The sequence below is a fragment of the Chiloscyllium punctatum genome, chromosome 40 (assembly GCF_047496795.1).
Source record: "Chiloscyllium punctatum isolate Juve2018m chromosome 40, sChiPun1.3, whole genome shotgun sequence".
In the NCBI taxonomy this organism is placed as follows: Eukaryota; Metazoa; Chordata; class Chondrichthyes; order Orectolobiformes; family Hemiscylliidae; genus Chiloscyllium; species Chiloscyllium punctatum.
Genome location: NC_092778.1, coordinates 1043811 through 1064864, shown reverse-complemented (window position 1 = coordinate 1064864; position 21054 = coordinate 1043811). Strand labels below are relative to the sequence as shown.

General features: G+C 40.2%; 1 protein-coding gene across 3 annotated transcripts in view; it reads right to left on the bottom strand.

Annotated features, from left to right (window-relative positions):
• LOC140464275 (probable helicase with zinc finger domain) overlaps window positions 1–21054 on the bottom strand; it is a 444481-nt gene that overhangs the window by 395949 nt on the left and 27478 nt on the right. For 2 of the 3 annotated variants that reach the window (XM_072559139.1, XM_072559140.1), the window contains 5 exons: window positions 13402–13438; window positions 13104–13228; window positions 12951–13007; window positions 2459–2507; window positions 228–303 (listed from right to left, as the gene is read on the bottom strand). In XM_072559139.1, coding sequence (XP_072415240.1) covers window positions 228–303; window positions 2459–2507; window positions 12951–13007; window positions 13104–13228; window positions 13402–13438 — 344 coding nt within the window. The remainder of the gene's footprint in view (window positions 1–227; window positions 304–2458; window positions 2508–12950; window positions 13008–13103; window positions 13229–13401; window positions 13439–21054) is intronic. The other variant, XM_072559141.1, reaches the window with a different exon arrangement.

The following is a 21054-nucleotide window of genomic DNA, read 5'->3' as shown; positions in this document are numbered from 1 at the left end:
GGCTCTGTGCTTGCTTAAAACCCTCAATATTTCTAACTTACTCCTAGTTTATGAAAGGTCACTGACCAAAAATGTTAATTCTGTTTCTCTCTCCATCAATCCTTCCTGACTTTCTAAATACTGTCAGCAGTCTGTCTGTTTATATTGTATATGTAGTGAGACAGCACAGTTCTACTAACATCATTAGGGTATGATTGCATCAGGCACACTGGTAATCAGAAACTTACTGGCAACACAAAGAATACTCATCAATTCCAATAATTCCTCGTGGGGGTGGACGGAACTTCCATCGACAATCATTTTCTGAAAGACAGTTAGAAATGTGACTTGTGTGTGTAAGGACTTCTTAATAATAATAATTTAACCTTCACAGGGAGTGAGTAGGAACTTGCGTAGAGATTATGATTAATGACATCTCAATATTATCATCTAGGATAAAAAAACACAGATAGTAGAATTTTAGAAGACCTTTCTCTTGGGACTTTCAACATGTAATGAAGCCATATTCCCAAATGGCTCTAGCTGAAATCTGAATCCCACTCCCTCTACCATAATAAAACCTATTTTCAATGAAAACAAGTTCAGACACCAAACCAAAGACTTCCATCCATACAGTAAAATTCCTCCATATATGAATGGTCTATTATAAACCATCTTCTTTATACTCCATAGGACTCAATGTGATGAACTACAAGACTGCAAAGGAACCAAAAAAAAACCCTACGTTTTTGGTTATTCACCAAGGTCAATTAGCTACTTTTTAATTTATTGTCTTATTTATTAGGTTCAGTTGCATCATCACTCTCCTATCAGTTTTTATTATTCATTCACAGGGTGAAGGTGTTGCTAGCATTTATTGCCCATTCCTAATTTCCCAAAGGACAGTTAAGAGTCAACCACATTGCTATGGGTCCGGAGTCATCTGTAGGCCAGACCATGTAAGGACAGCAGTGTCCCTCCCTGAAGGGTATTAGGGAACCAAACAGGTTTTCCAACAAATGACAATGGTTTCAAGGCCAATATTAGACTTTTAATTCCATATTTATTGATTAATTCAAATTCTACCATCTGCCATGGCAGAAGTTAAACCCAGGTACTGAGAATATTACCTTAGTCTCTGGATTAACAGTCCATTGATAATACCACTAGCCATCATCCAATGATATTATTACCCTTCTCCTTTCAAAACTGTTTTAGAAACAAGAATGAATATGCATTTCATCAAAGTGATTTTCAAAAGAGAGTTTGATATACACTTATAGGTGGTATGCTTGCCGAAACTTGTAGGAAAATGTTTTCAACAAGCCAACAAATGCTCGATGGGCTGAATGGATTCCTGTACTAAATTGTTCTACTCATTTTTTGTGTGTATTTAGAAACTGAGTCCCAGTGCCATTCTTCAAGTCAGCTCATAAAAACCTCACTAGACCAAGAAAAATCTGTCCTTCCTTTAGATTTCATCATTGCTCGCAAACAAACCATCAACTTAAAATTTGTCCTGTCTCATTTCATAGTACAGTTTGCTATTCCACAACTCATCCCATACTCTCATTACTTTAACTTCTGTTTACTCAATTTACTGAAAAAATAAGAAGCACGTTATCTAATTAAAGCAGCTCCATTCACATCACATGAGTGGGAGGTGATGCAACACACACAATGTTATAGACTGGAAATATTTTAAAGAAATTCAATGTAACATTTTCCACTTTTTTATAAATTCTCACTAAAAAAAGCTTGACAACAGTCTTAATGGAGCCCAAGAAAGCTCCCTCCATAGATTCCCCACCACAATTCCAAAACTCCTTTATGCTCAGAACCTCTAGATTGTATTGCTCAACCTTATTTACCCAGAGTTCCTTAACCCCAAATCATTGGCCACACACCAAATCCCTGGAATCTTCTTTTACAACAATTTTCCTACAGCTCAGGATTATTCTACCAATGATTATCAGGTGCACTCATACTCCCTCCAGTTTGCCTGCACTCCTTGACCGCAAGAGGTACACCCACCCACAATTAGAGATTTGAGATTAATGGCAAAATATCAGAGTCTTTCTTACGCTCTCAGATCCCAATGCAACACAGTGCTGGTAAATAAATATTCCAGAAAAAATGAAGGATACTTCTGTTCCAACAACTTATTTACAGTTTTGTCCAATAAAATACATTTCAGTTTGCAATTCTGATGTTGGGTCCAAAAGAATTAACATGAATTCCCTTTAGCGTTTACTGTATATACACCGAAGTAGTGATGAATATTAAAATAGTGTTCTATTAGCCATTTTCTAAAGACATCTCCTGCAAAGTGTTTTAAATACATTATCAGTGAAGTGGGCATAACTTTCAGGGAGACAGCCAATAAAAGGTTGCATCAGAGACATAGCTGATATTATTCATTTTTAATCAGCATAATTCATTGCATGACTGCATTTAGCTCCACAATGTCAGCACAGACCTTTGGCATCTTGCTCTGATGAAAAGAGAGCATCATTAGTTGCTGCCTGCTGAAGAGAAAAAGTTCATATCAATAATTAACATCCTGAAAGTGTCTTATCTGCATCACATTTTATAAATATAAAAATTTGCAGCCCACTTATTAACAGATTATTAAAATCACTTCAGAAAAATCACAATTATTCTGTGACCAAGAACTAATTTGTCCCACTTAAACAAGGAAAGATACCCATGTCACATCTAAAACTGGAAATCGAAGTGTTTATGATTTTCTTGTTATACTCTTCTCAGAAAGTTCACAAGATTCACAGTTAACATAATAGTCTTATAAAGCTTCAAATATTTTAACTTGTATCAAATTGTGAGATTACCAACACATAGCTTTTTTGCAACAACAGCCAGAGTATTTCTATTTGCTCAAATACATAAAAAATTAAGGTAACCATATTTATGAACTTAGCCAAAAGGAACCTTTGATGACAAAAGTAGCAGAAATGTTACATAAAACTACTAATAATGGCACGATAATAGTGGCATTCAAAAATCCACCTTCTCATCTTCTGCGCCTTTAATTGATCCAGCTAAGATAATCATTGGTCTTTACTGGATTCCAAGGTAGGGTTCTTTCCCAGTAGCCATGAATCCATTCACAAAATAGACCAGCATCTATTGGAGCATTCTCACCCACAGACTGTTGATCTAAGCACTGAGAATATTACACTGAAATATATCATTGCATTTCTTAGAGAAAGAAGATAAAATTGAGAATGTAGATCAGATTTATGAGACTCATTGCAGGGATGAGGGAACTTCAATTACGAAAACAGATTGGAGAAGTTGGAACAGCTTTTCTTGGGAAGAGAAAGCTGAGAAAAAACTTGATAAAGCATTCAAAGTCATGAGAGGACTGCAGACAGTAGAGAAAGAAAATTTTCCTACTTTAACAAGTATCAAGAACAAGATATTGTAGCCATAACTGGATATTATAACCATAACAGAAACATGGCTGAAAGAAGAGCAGGACAGGCAGCTCGATGTTCCAGGATACAGAAGCTACAGGTGTGATAGAAGTACAAGTAAATGAGAAGGGGGAGTTGTCCTTTTAATAAGTGAAGACATAACAACAGTGTTTAGAGAGGATATTCTTAAGGGATCATCAAATGAGGCCAAATGGTTAGAACGTAGAAACAAGAGGAAGATGGTCATTTTAGATGGGTATTATAGACCCCCAAATAGCCAGTAGATACTAGAGGAGCAGGTGTATAGAGAGATTGCAGATACCTACAGGAATAATAAAGTAGTGTTGGCTGGGGATTTTAATTTCCCTGTATTGATAGGCCATCCACAGTGTAAAAGGTCTGGATGGGGTGGAATTTGTCAAATGTGTCCAAGAAATTTAGGTAAATCAATATATTGAGGGCTCTACTCGGGAGAGTGCAACACTAGGCCTTCTCTTAGGAAACGAGGTCGGGCAAGTGACTGAAGTGTCAGTCAGAGAACGTTTTGGGTCCAATGACCATAATGCACTTAGTTTTAACATAGTTATGAATAAAGAAAGGACAGGTCCGCAGGTTAAGGTGCTACCTATTCTCTCCATAGCCATCTTTTTACCCTTAATATAGCTATAGAACCTCTTGGAATTATCTTTAACCTTATCTGCCAGATCCGTCTCATACCCTCTTTTTGCTCTTCTGATTTCCCTCTTAAGTGTGCCCCTACACTTTTTATAGTCATCTAGGGATTCACTTGAGGTTAAGGTGCTAAACTGGAGCAGGGCCATTAGGAAGATCTAGCAGAGGTCCATTGAGTGAGTCTGTTTGAAGGAAAAGGAATGACTGGCATATGGGAGGCTTTTAAAAGTGAGATATCAAGAGTCTAGGGTCATTATGTCCCTCTTAGGGTGAAGGGAAAAACTGGCAGGTTGAGGGATCGCTGGCTGACAAGAGATATTGAGGCTCTGGTAAGGAAAAAGAAGAAGGCATAAGTTGGGTTTAAGCTAACAGGCTCAAGCGAATCTCTAGATGACTATAAAAAGTGTAGGGGCACACTTAAGAGGGAAATCAGAAGAGCAAAAAGAGGGTATGAGACGGATCTGGCAGATAAGGTTAAAGATAATTCCAAGAGGTTCTATAGCTATATTAAGGGTAAAAAGATGGCTACGGAGAGAATAGGTTCCCTTAAAGATCAGCATGGCCGTCTGTGTGTGGAGCCGCAGGCGATGGGGGAGATTTTAAATGAATATTTCTCCTCAGTGTTTACTGAGGAGAGAATCATGGATGGTAAGGAAATAAAGAAAACAAGTCAGGATGTTTTGGGCTGTACATATATTACCAGAGAGGAGGTGTGTGCCGACTTGAAGCACATTAAGGTGGATAAATCCCCTGGGCCTGGTCAAGTCCATCCTCGGACATTGTGGGAAGCTAGGGAAGAAACTGCAGAGGCCCTGGCAGAGATGTTTGCTTCACTTCTAGCCACAGATGAAACTTTGGAAGAATGGGGAATGGTTAATGTTGTTCCACTGTTAAAGAAAGGTAGCAAAGACAAGTCAGGGAATTACAGGCCAGTGAGCCCGACATCTGAGGTAGACAAGTTGTTGGAGAGGATACTGAGGGACAGGATCAAGCAACATTTGGATAGTCAAGGTGTGATCAGGGATAGTCAGCATAGATTTGTGTGCAGGAAGGCATATCTGACAATCTTTTAGAGTTTTTCAAAGAGCTAACCAAGAGGATAGATGAGGGCGGGGTAGTGGATGTTGTCTATGTGGACTTTAGTAAGGCCTTTGACATGGTCCCACAAAGCAGGCTAGTCATGAAGATTAGCTTGCATGGGATTCAGGGAGAACTACCTAATTGGATTCAAAATCGACTTGAATAGGGATCTAAGATGGCTGCGATCTGAGAAGATCGCACTGCAGAGCTTCACATCGCAGCAGGAGCGGGATGGTCCTTTAACCCGCCCAACACAGGTCATCGGGATTTCTTGGGACTCTGGAAAGATCGTGGAGTCCCAAGAAACATCTAAAAATTAACTTACCTGTATTTTCAGCCGTCCAGAAATGCCAAAAAAGGGAGGAGGAGCATCCGAGGCCGGGTCTGCAGTTCAGCCTGCAGCAGCGTGGGCGGCACGGTGGCACAGTGGTTAGCACTGCTGCCTCACAGCGCCAGAGACCCGGGTTCAATTCCCGCCTCAGGCGACTGACTGTGTGGAGTTTGCACGTTCTCCCCGTGTCTGCGTGGGTTTCCTCCGGGTGCTCCGGTTTCCTCCCACACTCCAAAGATGTGCAGGCCAGGTGAATTGGCCATGCTAAATTGCCCGTAGTGTTAGGTAAGGGGTAGATGTAGATGTAGGGGTATGGGTGGGTTACGCTTCGGCGGGGCGGTGTGGACTTGTTGGGCCGAAGGGCCTGTTTCCACACTGTAAGTAATCTAATCTAATCTAATCTAATCTAATCAGCCTCAGAGCCGATTACTCTCCAGGACCTGGTGAACCAGCTCTCGAAATCTCGTGAGACGCTGGGGAAACAGATTGAAGAGAAGCTGGCTCCAGTCTCTCCAGCAGAAGCATGAGCAGTAGCTGGGAGACCTGGAGAAGAGGACGAATGAGGTGGAGCACAGGGTCACAGTGGTGGAAGCTGATGCCAGTTCATTCAAGGATAAGATCCAACCCCTGAAGATGCAGGTTCATAATTTGTGTGACCAAGTGGATGATCTTGAAAACAGGGGCAGGAGAAAAAACATTCGGATCATCGGTCTGCCTGAGGGTAAGGAAGGTGAGCGGCCTGCAGAATTTGTTCAAGATTGGCTTCCGAAATGCCTTGACTTGGAGGCTGGCATGAGAGGATTGAAGATAGAGATGGCTCACCCTGTCACAGCACTGAGATCATGTCTGGGTCACTGTCCTCATCCTCTCCTGGTGTAGTTCCATCATTACCAGGATAAGGAGAGAGTCATGGAGATTTCCAGAGTCCAGGGGAAGGATCCGAAGGCCCTAATTTACGAGGGTTCTAAGATCATGTTTTTTCAGGACTTTTCAGCGGTGGTGAACCAGAAACGAAAATCTTACAACGGTGTCAAGAGAAGACTGAGGGAGCTTGGGATTCAGTACTCCCTGAGATATCCAGCAGTGCTTTGGATCACCTTAGATGGATCCATGCATCTCTTTGACACATCAGAGAAGGCAAGAGATTTTGTGGACAAACTAACCTAATCTGAACAATCATAGTATGTATATATAGTGTTGCTTGGGTATGTGTTTATCATTCTGTGAAAGAAACGGAGGAAATCCAGTTGGAGCTTTATTTTTCTTTTCCTCTATTGATAATAATTTGGTTTAAACTATGTCTGGCGGTGGTTACGATGCACATTTGCAATTTCTAAGTTAGGATATACCAAAGGATGGGTGGGGTATTTATTTCTCCCTTCTTTTTTATAAAATAATTTATTTTATTCATAGCAGTATTCTATGGGGTGTTTATTCTTTTCAGCTTATGTTTGTGGTGCGGCTCTAGCTGGGAGAAGTGAAGGTGGTTAAGATGGTTAGATACCTACTTATGGGCAGTTCGGGACGGGTAGTTGCCCCCTCCAGGCAGGGGGTGAGTTCCACTACTCAGTGCTGTTGGCGCTTTATATGTTGGTTTGTTTTCTGGTTTTTTTTATTTTTAATAATTTTGTAGGTTTGTTAAATGTAGTGGTTTTAGTTTATATAGTTTTTATATTTGGTGGATCATGTGAAACTATGGCTCAGCAGTTTGTGGTTCGGGTTCCTCCTCTCTGGAATTTAAATGTAATTGTAGAAGATTATGGCGAATGATTTAGTTAAATAGTGTACCTGGAATATCAAGGGAAGTCACAATCCAATTAAGAGGAAGAAGGTACTCTTGAGTCTTAGAATGGAGAAGGTCGATATTGATTTGTTACAGGATGACAAGGAGCATCTGAAATTATAGCAGAATGGCTTTGAACAAGTTTATTTTTCATCATTTAATACCAGAAGTAGGGGAGTACCTATATTGGTTAGGAAAAATCTCCCATTTAAATTGTTGGAATGTGATAAAGACACATAAGGGAGGTGTGTAATTCTTAAAGCCTTGATAAATGGGGAAGAATGCAGTGTTTTAAATGTTTATTGTCCCCCAGCTCATCCACTTAAATTTTTGGTAGATGCTTTTTCTAAACTGATAAATCTCAAGTCCCGGCACATCATTACAGGGGGAGATTTTAACTGTCTCATGGACCCCACAAAAGACAGGTTGCCCAAAGGTCCCTCATACCCTCTGTACAAACTAAACAGTTAGTGAGTCAGTCAGGGGAATTAGGGTTGGTGGACATCTGGAGGCATCTTCACGCTACAGGGAGGGATTTCATGTTTTTCTCCAATCCGCACAGATGTCACACAAGAATTGATTTTTTTCTGACCCCTGCAGTAACCCTAGATCTGGTGGCATCTTGTACAATTGGTAACACTACCATCTCTGATCATGCTCCAGTGTACCTTATGGTTAAGTTTAAGGATGTTACAGTGGGTTCAAGATACTGGCGAATGGATCCCTTTCAATGTTTGTGAGAAGATTTGTAGCTCGGGTGCTCATTGTTGTAGTTCTGTTCGCCGAGCTGGGAATTTGTGTTGCAGACGTTTCGTCACCTGTCTAGGTGACATCCTCAGTGCTTGGGAGCCTCCAGTGAAGCGCTTCTGTGATCTTTCCTCCGGCATTTGTAGTGGTTTATAAATGCCAGAGGAAAGATCACAGAAGCACTTCACAGGAGGCTCCCAAGCACTGAGGATGTCACCTACACAGGGGACGAAACGTCTGCAACACAAATTCCCAGCTCGGCGAACAGAACCACAACAATGGATCCCTTTATTCTCATGGACAGTAGATTTGTGGAGTATTTCTGTCGGGAATTTCAGACATTCCTAGACATCAACATAGGCTCAGTTGATAGCTCATCTGTTCTCTGGTAAACTGCCAAAGCCTACGCTAGGGGGTTAGTTATTTCATATTCCACCAGTAGGAAGCGGCAGAAGGGTGAGCAGCAACGTCTCCTTGAAGCACGGTTGAAGGTAGCCGAGAAGGCCTATTTTGACAGACCTTCGCTGGTCAAACTACAGAGGATTACGGCACTGCGGTCTGCACTAAATTCCATAATCACGCAGGCAGAAAAGAAGGAGCTGGCTTTTGCAAAGCAAAGGTTATACGAGCATGGTGACAAGCCAGGCAAATACTTAGCATACCTTGCCAGAAAGAGGAGTACCTCACAAACCATTACAGCGATTAGGGAAGGGTCTGGGAACCTAACGTGATTCTAAAAGGATTAATGTGGCGTTCCAGAGATTTTACTCTAAGTTATACCAATCTGAGGATTGTGAGGAGGGGGCAGGCCAAAATGGAATCCTTTTTTAGAGATCTGAAGCTCTTGAGTGTGACTCCCAAACAACAGTCCTTTTTCAATGTCCCATTATCAGAGCAAGAAGTGCAGGGAGCTGTGAGGCAGCTTCAGAGTGGAAAGACACCCGGTCCTGATGGACTTCCCAGTGAATTCTATAAGGAATTTATAAGTACACTGTCAGGCCCGATGCTGAATATGTTTAATGATTCATACAGTCATGATTGTCTCCCACCATCTCTGAGAGAGGCCAATATTTCACTTATCCTTAAAAAAGGAAAGGACCCGGAAGACTGTGCTTCATACAGGCCCATCTCACTCTTAAATGTGGGCTTTAAAATCCTCTCTAAGGCTCTTGCATTAAGGCTGGAGACTGTGTTACCTTCTATTATTAAAGAGGATCAGACGGGCTTTATAAAGAGTCGCAGATCCTCCAATAATGTTAGGAGGCTGCTTAACATAATTCAAGCATGCCAACAGCAGTCAATACAGGGACTGGTGATTTCTTTAGATGCAGAGGAGGCATTTGACCGAGTTTTTTGAGTGGCCGTACTTTTTCTATACTCTAGAGCGGTTTAGTTTGGGTGAAGTCTTCATAAGATGGGTAAAGGTTCTCTACAGTGTACCTCTCGTGGCAGTCATTACCAACGGAGTATGATCAAGCAATTTTAATATTTTTAGGGGCAACTGGCAGGGCTGCCCCCTTTCACCGTTGCTTTTTACATTGGTGATTGAACCATTAGCGGAGGCCATTCGTGGGGATCCCAATATATCAGCTCCAGAAGTGGGGTCAAAATTACATAAGATCTCATTGTATGCAGGCAATGTCCTAATTTTTTTGACAAATCCAGCAGTTTTGGTGCATCGCCTGATACAATGCATTCACGCGTTTGGCACTTTTTCAGGGTATAAGATTAATTTTGCTAAATCAGAGGCTATGCCTATGGATGGTCTAACGAAGGAGCTGTCTCTTGAGGGCGACTATAGATTCCCATTTAGTTGGTCACAGGGGGGTTTTGTGTATTTGGGCATATTCATTACTCCAGTTCTGGATTGGATGTTTAAAGCTAATTTTACTCAATTATTTGGAAAAATTAAACAAGATCTTCAAAGATGGGCGGCAGTTCCAGGCTTGTGGTTGGGTCGCATATTAAGATGAGTATTCTCCCTCGTTTGCTATACCCTATACGGATGCTCCCCCTGATTTTCAACAACAAACACTCAGGAGACTGAACGGCTGGTTCAGCTCCTTTACTTGGCATTGTAAGCGGCCCCTCATTAAACTAGCCAAACTGCAGATGCCTCACAGACTGGGGGGAGTGGACCTTCCAGACATTAAAAATTACCAATTAAGCTCACTTTTGACCTACGTGAGTGAGTGAGTTTGTGGGGATCCTCTTTCAATATGGCTGGATATCAAAACCCCACAGGCAAGGTGCCCCCTTACCAGTTTGCTGTTTTTGGACAAGAGGAGGATAGTTAGGAAATATTGCCATAACCCAATAGTCATCAATACTGTTCAAGCATGGAGGGCAATTCAGCAGGGGGGAGGCAATATTGGCAAAACATCTTTGTTTACACCTTTAATGGATATGCCGGGTTTTCAAACGGGTATGATAGATTCAGGATTTAAATGTTGAGCAGCTAGGGGTGTGTCTTGCATGGGTGATTTATTTGAGGGAACATAATGATGTCTTTCGATCAGTTAGTACGGAAGTATGAGTTACCTAATAGAAACCTCTTTCATTTTTTTTCAAGTTAGGGATTTTATTTAAAACAAAACACACTTTTGACTGAACCCTGCAAATCTGACATAGAGAGGGGGGTGCTAAGGGCTAAGAGTACACTCTCTGTCAGTACTTTATATCATCAGTTGGGGGGGTGCCAACCCAGATGAGTCTGATCGACTCTGCAAGATGTGGGAAAGAGAGTAGGGTGTTGAAGTTTCCTCAGAGGCAGGGGAGGATATTTGGGAGAATGCAAAGAAGATATCAATTTGCAATAGGACCCATGCTTTACAGTTGCAGATTCTCCACAGGGTCCACTTGGCTCCAGACCATTTGTCAAAATTTAAACCAAGAACATCTTCAGCATGTCCCAATTGCAAGGTCTGCACGGGTACTCTTACTCATTGTCTTTGGTCTTGCGATAGGCTTCAAACATATTGGAGTGCTGTGTCAGGGGCAATGGTGAGGATTTTAGGTGTAGGGGTTGAGAAGGACCCTATTTCTCTCCTTTTGGGCCTACCTATTGTATTTCCTGCAGACGTGCATAAGAAAAAGACTTTTCAATATTCTCACATTCTGTGCAAGAAAGAATATGTTGCTAGGTTGGATATCCATAAAACCTCCTGGACCTGTCAGGTTGGCGGAAGATTGTTATGAAGCATAGTCCCCTAGATTTTCTCACAAATATGGTACACCACAAAACTGAGAATTTTTACAAGACATGGCAGCCCTTTTTAGAAATACCTGGACACAGGTTTATCTGCCGTACTAACAAGGGCTTTTATATAGCTGTAATGATTGTGTTTCACAATTCCAATATCCAGGGAGGAGGAACTGTGAATGTATCAGTGTTTTGTTTGGCTGGGATGAGTTATTACTATTTATTTGTTTGTTGTTGGTTATTTATTTATTTAGTTAAAAAGTTAGTTTAGGTTTTATTAAATTTTATATTTGTCTATATATGTTTATACATTTGTACAGGAGGGTGGGTTGGGATTTTTTTATTATTTGGGTTTATTTTTGTACTGTTTTGAATTGCGTAAGTTTGTGGATGATGCTAAATTAGGAGGTATCGTTGACAGTGAGGAAGGTTATCAAAAATTACAGAAGGTTCTTGGATCAGGTGGGGAAATGCACTAAGGATTGACAAATGCAATTCAATATAGATAAGTGTGAGGTGTTGCACTTTGGAAAGTCAACCAAGATAGGGTGTATACAGTAAATGGGTAAGATCTTGAGGAATGTGGTGGAACAGAGAGACCTAGGAGTACAAAGTACATAGTTGATTGAAGGCGGCATTACAGGTAGACAGGGTGGTGAAGAAGGCATTTAGCATGCTGGGCTTCACCGATTAAGGCACTGAGTATCGAGGTTGGGACATTACATTACAGCTATATAAGTCATTAGTGAGGCCGCACTTGGAGTATTGTATACAGTTTTAGTCACCTTGTTATAGGAAAGATATAGTTAAACTGGAAAGAGTGCAAAGAAGATTTACAAGGGTGTTGTCAGGATCAGTCGGCCTGAGTTAAAGGGAGAGATTGGCCTGGATAGGACTTTATTCCTTGGAAAGTAGGAGAATGAGGGGTGACCTTATAGAGGTGTATAAAATCATAAGGGGCATAGATAGGATGAATGCATATTGTATTTTCCCAGGGATGGGGAGTTGAAAACTAGAGGGCATAGGTTTAGGGTGAGAGGGGAAAGATTTAAGAAGGACCCAACGGGCAACTCCTTCATGCAGAGAGTGACGCATATATGCAATGGGCTGCCAGAAAAAGTGGTTGAGGCAGATATAATAGCAACATTTAAAAATCATCTGAATAAGTACATGGATAGAAGGATTTAGAGAGATATGGACCAAACGCAGGCAATTGGAACTAGCTGAGCGGGCACCATGGTCAGCATGGACCAGTTTGGGCTGAAGGGCCTGTTTCTGTGCTGTATTACTCCATGACTCGCAGAGGGAACTGATTTTAAGTAATTTGCAAAAGATAATATGAGCAAATGCTTTTCATGCAACAAGTACTTAGGGTCCAGAATATATTCAGACGATGTGGTGGGACAGTTTAATTCAGACATTCAAAAGGAATTAGGTGGTTATCTGAAAAGCAAAAACAATGCAAGGGTACAGAGAGAAGGCAGGGAAATAGCATAAAAGTGAGATGTTCATTTTGCAAGTCAGCGCTCCAACAGTTCTGTGACAAGACATATTGCTAGTGATACTAGGAGGAACTTCATGTTACTACAACATTCTAATGTGATAACCCAGTATATGCAAATTCTCACCCTCCAAAAAATATAAACAAGTATCTGTTCCTGCATTACTTGATTGAAGGAAAGCATGATTAAGTTCTGCAATCATCCATTAGTCTCTTACCTGCAACTCCGTCAGCAAGTGAAGTAACCGTCTCAGATGGTTTAAGGAGGTTCCATTCTGGAAGCATAAAGCGACATGTGCTTTGTGCGCTATGAATTCTACTGAAATCGCATTAATTACAAAACAAATTCAATTGCCAAAATGCTGACCTACCATACAGTCCGTAGTCTTACAATCGCACAAAGCATCATAAACATCCTTCAGTTTTCCCTCGAGAATCATTGATGCCAACACATCTCTTAAGAGGTTTTCCCCCAGAATTTCATGGAAGCATAGGACTTGGAACAGAAAAGTTAATTTAATATGTTAAGATTTCATCTATCGCCAAAAACCATAGGAGACATGTTTAGTTTTTATTCAACATTAATATTCTTACCAAAGGATAATTAATTAAAAACTGGATTCATGATCTCCAATTAAACATATAAATAATTTATTTTACACAACTTACTATTTTTGCAATCTTCTTCAGCCTCTTTGTAATTCTTCTGTAAAGACAATGAATGCAAACACTTTTTAATCAGGTGGAAAAACACTTACACTAGGTAAATCTAAAACCTACGTTTCTTCACAAAATAGACAGCATAAGGTGCAATGTAAAAAGTAAGAATTCAGATGATTTGTATTCACCTAATAGCAATAGTACCCATTACATGCAATTTACATGGCTCTTATCTTCATCAGACTCTCCAAAAATTGAGGACATATTTGGATCTGCAACTGTACAGAAGGTTCTGAAGAAGGGTCACTCAACTCAAAATGTTAACTCTGCTTTCTCTCAACAGGTGCTGCCTGGCCTGCTCAGTTTCTCGAGAAATTTCTGTTTTTGTTTCAGGTTTCAACATGTGCAGTTCTTGGTTTTATTTTTGTGTTGTTTAGAGGAATGCATTATTTGTAACAGAGTTGAATGAGCTGGGACTTACGGAATGAAGATTGCAAGCACAAAATTCAAATGTGAAGATGGAACGAGCTGCCAGAGGAAGTGGTGGAGGCTGGTACAATTACAACATTTAAAAGGTATCTGGGTGGATATATGAATATGGGCCAAATGAGACTCAATTTATTTCCGAGTTGAATAAAGGGTCTGTTTCCATTTTGTACATCTCTGTGGCTCTATAACAAAGTTGTGGTAAAAGGGTTTCAGTGGAATAGGCATTGAAACAGGAAGAGGTGTGCAATGTTGACAGGTGACATGAAGCAGATTTTATGATGTAAAGGAAACAGAGACTGATGTGCAACTCAAGGTTGAACAGAATGCCATGGATGCAAATACCATAATGCAGTCTGATATGGTGATCAGCTATTAAGAATTAGTGATAAAGGAGCAGATTTTGTCAAGGACCTGGTAAACAAGCATCATTATAATGGTCGATTAAATTCCTTCTACTCTTTCATAGTAGGTGAGAATTCTACCATTGAATAACCAATGGAACTGCTTAAATTCTTTCTATGCTGTAATTTCAATCATGTTATGAAGTTTTCCTTGTATTTCCTCATAAAAGGTAACTAGCCACATGCAAAGACTTTAAGAGAAACTCAAATTGAAAACAGGATATCCATTCCCCAAGTTTAAAATTATCAAGAAGGATCAGTCAAGTAACATAGGCAGATTCTTCTTGATCAAGAGTTCAGCAGGAGAAAGTATTTTTTTGATGAGGATAGTTTAAAGTACTAATGAAACACAACAAAGCTGCAAGTGCAAATTCGAAAAGATCGTTCAACTGTCTCCAGTTTTGTAATGTGTACTTCAGCCACAGATCTCAAGAGAATGTGTTGTTTTTAGGTGACAGCATTTTTATTTAGATCTTCAATGCATATTATAATATTTTAAATCTTCTCATCTTGTCACACCACCATCGAGATAGTGAAATGAGCACAATATCAGATTCAAAGTGACAGCAAATGCCATGAAGGCATTTAATATGGCAACAAAAGACAGAACAGAGAGTACAAGTGATCAAAAGCCATCATCTTTTAATGGCTGGAATCAAACTTCAAGGAAAACAGTCATGATTAGCAGAGATTAATCAGTACAGCCTCAAAACATTGCTGCAAGCATGTCTCAGAACAGCAATCTACTTGCCAACATCTTTAGTTGTTTCAAAGACCTTGCCACTAATATAAAATTAATGAGTGGTTGTTCATTGACCATTTTGCAATAGTCAGCTCCATTCCTAGTTCTCTTAATGAGGGAACCCATCTGCACATGCCATAGAACATTCAACTAAGTTACAGAAAGCATCACAGTCCCTAAGTGTTAGGAAAAACGATCTATCATGAGCAAAAAATACTTACTACTGAACTTAAAAGGTGGCATGATTGCAAGTGACCCATCACCAACATCTTTTCAAACTTTAAACTGGATCAGCGTAATTGCAAGAGCAGGGCTGAGACTAGGTTCTCTGACAAGTAGTTCATCTCCGAGCCTTGTTGACATCTACTAGACAGCATGATGGAATACAGTACTCACCAGTTGGGTGCAGGTGTAAAAATATTTAATATGCTTAAAGCAATCAGTCTGCTTACTATCTCTCAGTCCAAAGTGGCTGAACAGCTTCAGGGCAGAGATGATAATCTGGAAAGTGCAGTGAGAGACTCACTGAGATCCTTGCAGAGGAAGGAGAACTTCAAGGTAGGCATCCTTGGAAGAGGCTTTGCAGTGAGGTTACGCAGAAGTGGGGTCTGCAGATGTTGGAGATTAGAGTCAAGACTGTGACGCTGGAAAAGCACAGCACATCAGGCAGCATCCGAGGAGCAGAAGAGTCGATGTTTCGATTAAAAGCTCTTCATCATTCCCGATAATGTACCGTTAGCACACTGTGGCTGCACTATGCATGAACTACAGGACACACCATCACAACTCGTAAAGTATACATCTTAATAACTTCCAGCCCTGCAAACTCTACCACAGAATAGGCAAAAACATCATAAGAACACCAGCACCTGCAAGTTTTCCACCATCCCAACTTTAGCACAGTCTTTTCTCAAAGCTGAGTTAAAATCTTTCAACTCATTGCTTAACACAATAATAGTTCCATGAGCGCAAAAACTGCAGCAACTCAAGGCAAAGCCCATAAACCACCACTTCAGGATAAAGTGAGGATGATCAAAAAAAATCGTGGTTTTTTCATTAACCACACCCTACCTGAAAATGTTCAAATTGAAAATAAAAAAATGTCAGGAATCACATCGGGTCAGGTAGCATCCATGAAGAAAGGGCAAACTAACATTGAGTTCAGATGACGGGCAATTTCTATTTCAACATTGAAGTCTAGAGCAGAAAACTGCACAGTTGTGCCCTGTGGAACATTTTCTGACATTCTAAACATATAAGTTTTCTTGTGATGTTTTGTGTTTTAAGTTTTGTACATTAAACTGACAAATAAACTAAAGAAATTGTTTTAGTTTTGAAACCAGACTGATATAGCCTTTCTCTATAGCTTAACCCCTCCAATCCTACCAACATCTTTATAAATCTTTTCTGCACCTCTCAAGTTTACCATTTTATCACAGGGAGACCAGAATTGAACCAGAATGTGTAATATTCAGATCAATCATGATCTCAGGATGTTATCATTTTTATTTAGATTGAGTATTAATTACGATTTCTTTTCCATTCACAGGATGAGGGTTTTGCTGACTGGCCAACATGTTACCCAGCCCAAACTGGCCATAGCGCAGTTCAGAGTCAACCACATTACTGTGGACCTGGAGTCACTTATAGACCAGACTAGGTAAGGATGGCAGTTTCCTTCCCTAAAAGGATATTAGTGAACCATGCAAGCTTTTCCTGATAATTGACAATGGATTTGTAGTCATCAGTAAACATTTAATTCAGATTTTTATTAAGTTCAAATTTGACTGGCTGCATTAGTGGAATTCAAACCAGGGTCCCCAGAACATTATCTGGGTCTCTGGATTAACCAGTCAACGATAATACTAGCAGGCTGTCACCTCCCCTAGAATAGTATTCTAGTTATTTTTTGGAAACCTAAAAAATAACATGTATTGTACAATCACAGAGCTTTAACAGTTAAACACTGAATTGGCAAGTAGGTTCTGACTTGAAAAATTGTTTTAGTCAAAACAGGACTGTAAAAAGAAAGCAATTCGACCATCCTCACCATACACAACAAGTTTTTTGTATAAAAAAAAGTCTTTTTGAACTAAAAATTACATAACTGGTAATAAAATTTAGGATGAGGTAATCCAATACTACAAAGTAGCTATAAAACTTTACCTGCCTCATGTGGCACTAGCTGCAAGAAAGTCCAAGAGTTGAATTCAACTGTTACTAACTAAATCCAAGTTGCATCCAGTTTTTTTCAAACAATGGGTTTGCTGCCCCAAGGCTTAGTAGATTTTATCACCCTATCTAAACAAACTCTCTCTATGCTATCTTTAAAACCCGATTGTACATCCACACAATAACCTCAGTCTGCAGCTGCCCAAATGATTCTTGACATTTGCCCCAGACATATCAAAGGTAGGGTGGAGGAAATTGATGCTACAACTTGCAAGCCGCTCCCTGCTCCTGAAGGGTGTGGGAGACAGGCAAAACCTCCTCCTCCCCCAGAATCAGTAGTGGAGGCCATTGCAGAAGACCACCCAGGTTAAAATGGACAGCACTGCTGCCTCACAGCGCCAGGGATCTGGGTTCAAATTCAGCCTCAGGCGACCATCTGTGTGGAGTTTGCACATTTTCCCCATGTCTGCTTGGGTTTCCTCCGGGTGCTCCAGTTCCTCCCACAACCCAAAGATGTGCACATGACATGAATCAGGGATGTGTAGGTGAGATGCATTAGTCAGGGGTAAATATAGGATAATAGGGTAGGGCAACAGGTCTGGGTGGGTTACTGTTTGGAGGGTTGGTGTGAACTTCTATTCTAAAGCACCTTCAGCCATTTGAAGGGATGCCCAACATTGTAGGAAGAGGAATGTCCTTCTCCACTCTTCTAGGTTAAGTGACACAATTTCCCTCACATACCTTATGTTGGCTTTACCTCTACTACTGTTCCATCATGGTTTATATTCTGTCACTCACTATTGCCTACAACATCTTGCCCACTCATTGTACTCCAGCCTCAATACTAGTCCTGTATGCTCATGGTTCTGCATACTCTCTTGAGACACTTACCCACCTGCACAAAGAGGAACAGTTTTGCCATTCACTTTCATCTCGCATGGTAGGGCAGGAGTCAAAAGAGGTGGTGTGCTGCCATCATTCAACTCCTCATCCCTAATGGGAGTATGCAGACCCTAACTGCTTCAACAGGGCAATGGACTGGTATCAAAGGCTGCCCTTGTCAGATTTTACTAGGACCCCCTCAGAAAGCAAGCTATTCCCCTTCACTTGACTAAGACCTGGTGAAACTATGAAAAACTTCCTGACTTTGCATCTGCCTTAAACAGCGAGGCAAAGCATCAGCAATTTGAGCCTTGTATCTGAACCGTGCCAAGGGGGCAAAGTACAAAATAGGAAAGGCAATAAAGGGCATGAATTCTGTGATAATCCAAGTAGATTTAGAGCAAGTGAGCACTAAGACAGTGGACAAGAAGCCTGGAGGCACAACCTGTCCATGAGGTGGATGCATATCGTCACTACAGCATTACAGTGATAGTTACCAGTGCAGCCTGTGATACAGCATTAAAAGCCAGATATTAGTACATCAAATGCTAATTTCTGTAGACACGGGATGCACAGGGCCAATGTACAAGTAGTGTGCTCAGAAATATTGGTGCTTAATTTCCAAAAGGGAGGTCATTTGGAGCAAGGAGCAAGCAGAGTCTGCCAGGTGCTCTAGAATTCCATAAAGATTTCTCGATGTTTAGCTTGTTGGGGAGTATGGAACAGTGAGAGTATGAATATTAAATGAGGCAAGTAGTGATGTTAACAAGGCATTTAACAAGCAATAATGAGCAACTATCATTTTGCCACTGGTAAATTTGGCAATGCTGTTTGTCTAAGTTGTGAAAGATGGGCTGAAGTGAACCAAATGTCACAATGAGCCTCACCGCATGTGTCCCACAGTTCTGCCACTCAGTTTGCTACAGCCCACGTCACACATATCACTGTAAAATTTTGCCACAAGTCTAATTCAATTCAGGGACTCTATAAATCTATATTATTCCAGGATGTTGGTCAGTTTGCCTGTCTCATGAATGAAAGCAAATTCAAACATTGGATGTCAGAATTTGTAATACTTGGCTAAGGAAAACCCATCTTTCTAATGAAAATGACAATCCCAGCTCAACAGACAGTAATTCTAAATCCATGAAATCTTAACCATTAATACTTGGTTTTATCAGTCTGGATCTTGCAAACAAAATCACATTTATAATATGTCTTGCAAATCTTATCTTCAGAATGTGCCAAGAAAATGTATAGCCAATTTATATCCCTACCGTTAGGTGAGAGATCAGTCCCACCTGCTCCTGTGATGTGTGATAACATATCGGAATTGGTTAATTAAGAGGTTACTTCTATCCTACCCCTTCAGTTAGAATGTTGCAAATTCAAGTAGTTAATTGATACTCAATACCAGAGTGAATCCTGCACTACTGGCCAGGGAGCTCTTCGTATCAAACACTCAACTAAGGCCCTACCTGTTGTCTGCTGGTTCATATTAAAGAATGAGGGAGGATCTTCAGCAAAGAAGAGACATTTCCTTAGATCTATTTTCAATCACAACAGCCAAAAACCTAACTGGGCATTCATTTCACAAGAGCCCTGGCACTGTGAGATGATTACTAAGCTGGTGAGCATAGCAATGATTCCACCTTAAGTAGGAGTCTGTTCAACGATTAACTTTAAAAGGTTGAGAAAGAAAGGCACCATTTTAATTGAAGCTTTTCTCCCTTCAATTTTGCATTAATAATTTGGACAAAGTGCCCTTACACCCAGGAACTCAGGAATAAACATGAGCATTTCTTCATAACTCAGCACAGTAAAAATATCCACTACTCCTCACAACTAATATTTCATTTCCAGTTAAGCACCAGTTACAACACAAGGACATTAAATTTGCTGGAATGAAAGGACAGGCCAAAAACATAAATTTTATTCCCTCCAAGTAAATGGTAAAGTCACTATTGTCCCAGAGGACCACTCATTAAAGAGAGATGACTGGTGTTGAGTTTAACCTGAAGGGCACCACAACTCAGCAGAGGCGAGAGGTTGAGGTCGGACTTGGTTAAATTCAACTGGTATGAAGTTAAAAATTGCACACCAGGTTATAGCCCAACAGGTTTATTTGGAAGCACTAGCTTTCGGAGCACTGCTCCTTCATCAGGTCATTGTGGAGTTATAAGATCGTAAGACACAGAATTTATAGCAAAAGTTTCAACGGTATGGGAATTAAACCTGTGCTGTTGGTGTCACCCTGCATCATAAACCAGCTAACTGATTCTACCTTGCGGTGACTATTGAGATAATAGCAAATACATACCTTAAGTGGGAAATTCAGTAATTAAGAAAGGAAAAATATACAATGGATCCAAAGTAAAGGGCACAGAATTTGAATTAAAAGACTACTCCAGTTGATAGACAGGTGCATTGACCTCCCTTTCTGCTCCAGTTTAGTAAAATTTCCCACTTCCAATTTTTGATGGGAAGAGTTCTTGCCTATTATTGACTAAGCTATGATGAGTTAGTTAATTAAAATTAAAAGTGAAAAAGACATTTACCTACTATTATGGAGGACATTTTATTTATGATGGCTTTGGTAAAGAATGGAACAAGGTAGAGGGTACAAAAATGAAAAATGCATAAGACCTATTAAAGAAACTAAAGAGCAACAGAATAAGAAGGCATCTGAATCAGACTCTGGTAAACAGAAGCTACAACTTCCATTTATCATCTTGCAATAAACTGGATTTGTTTCTGCTAAGTATTCCTGTAGATTAATATTCATGTGACTTTTCACCTATCTATTTTATTACCAAAAGATACATCTTCATCCAGTTATATATACACATTTTAAAAATTGTAAATTGATATCCTTCCATGAAGTTCAAAACTCTCAAAACAAAATGAATCTCATGAGAATGACATGCATAAATAAATGTGACAAAGTATTTTTGTAAATAAAATTTATTAACAAAA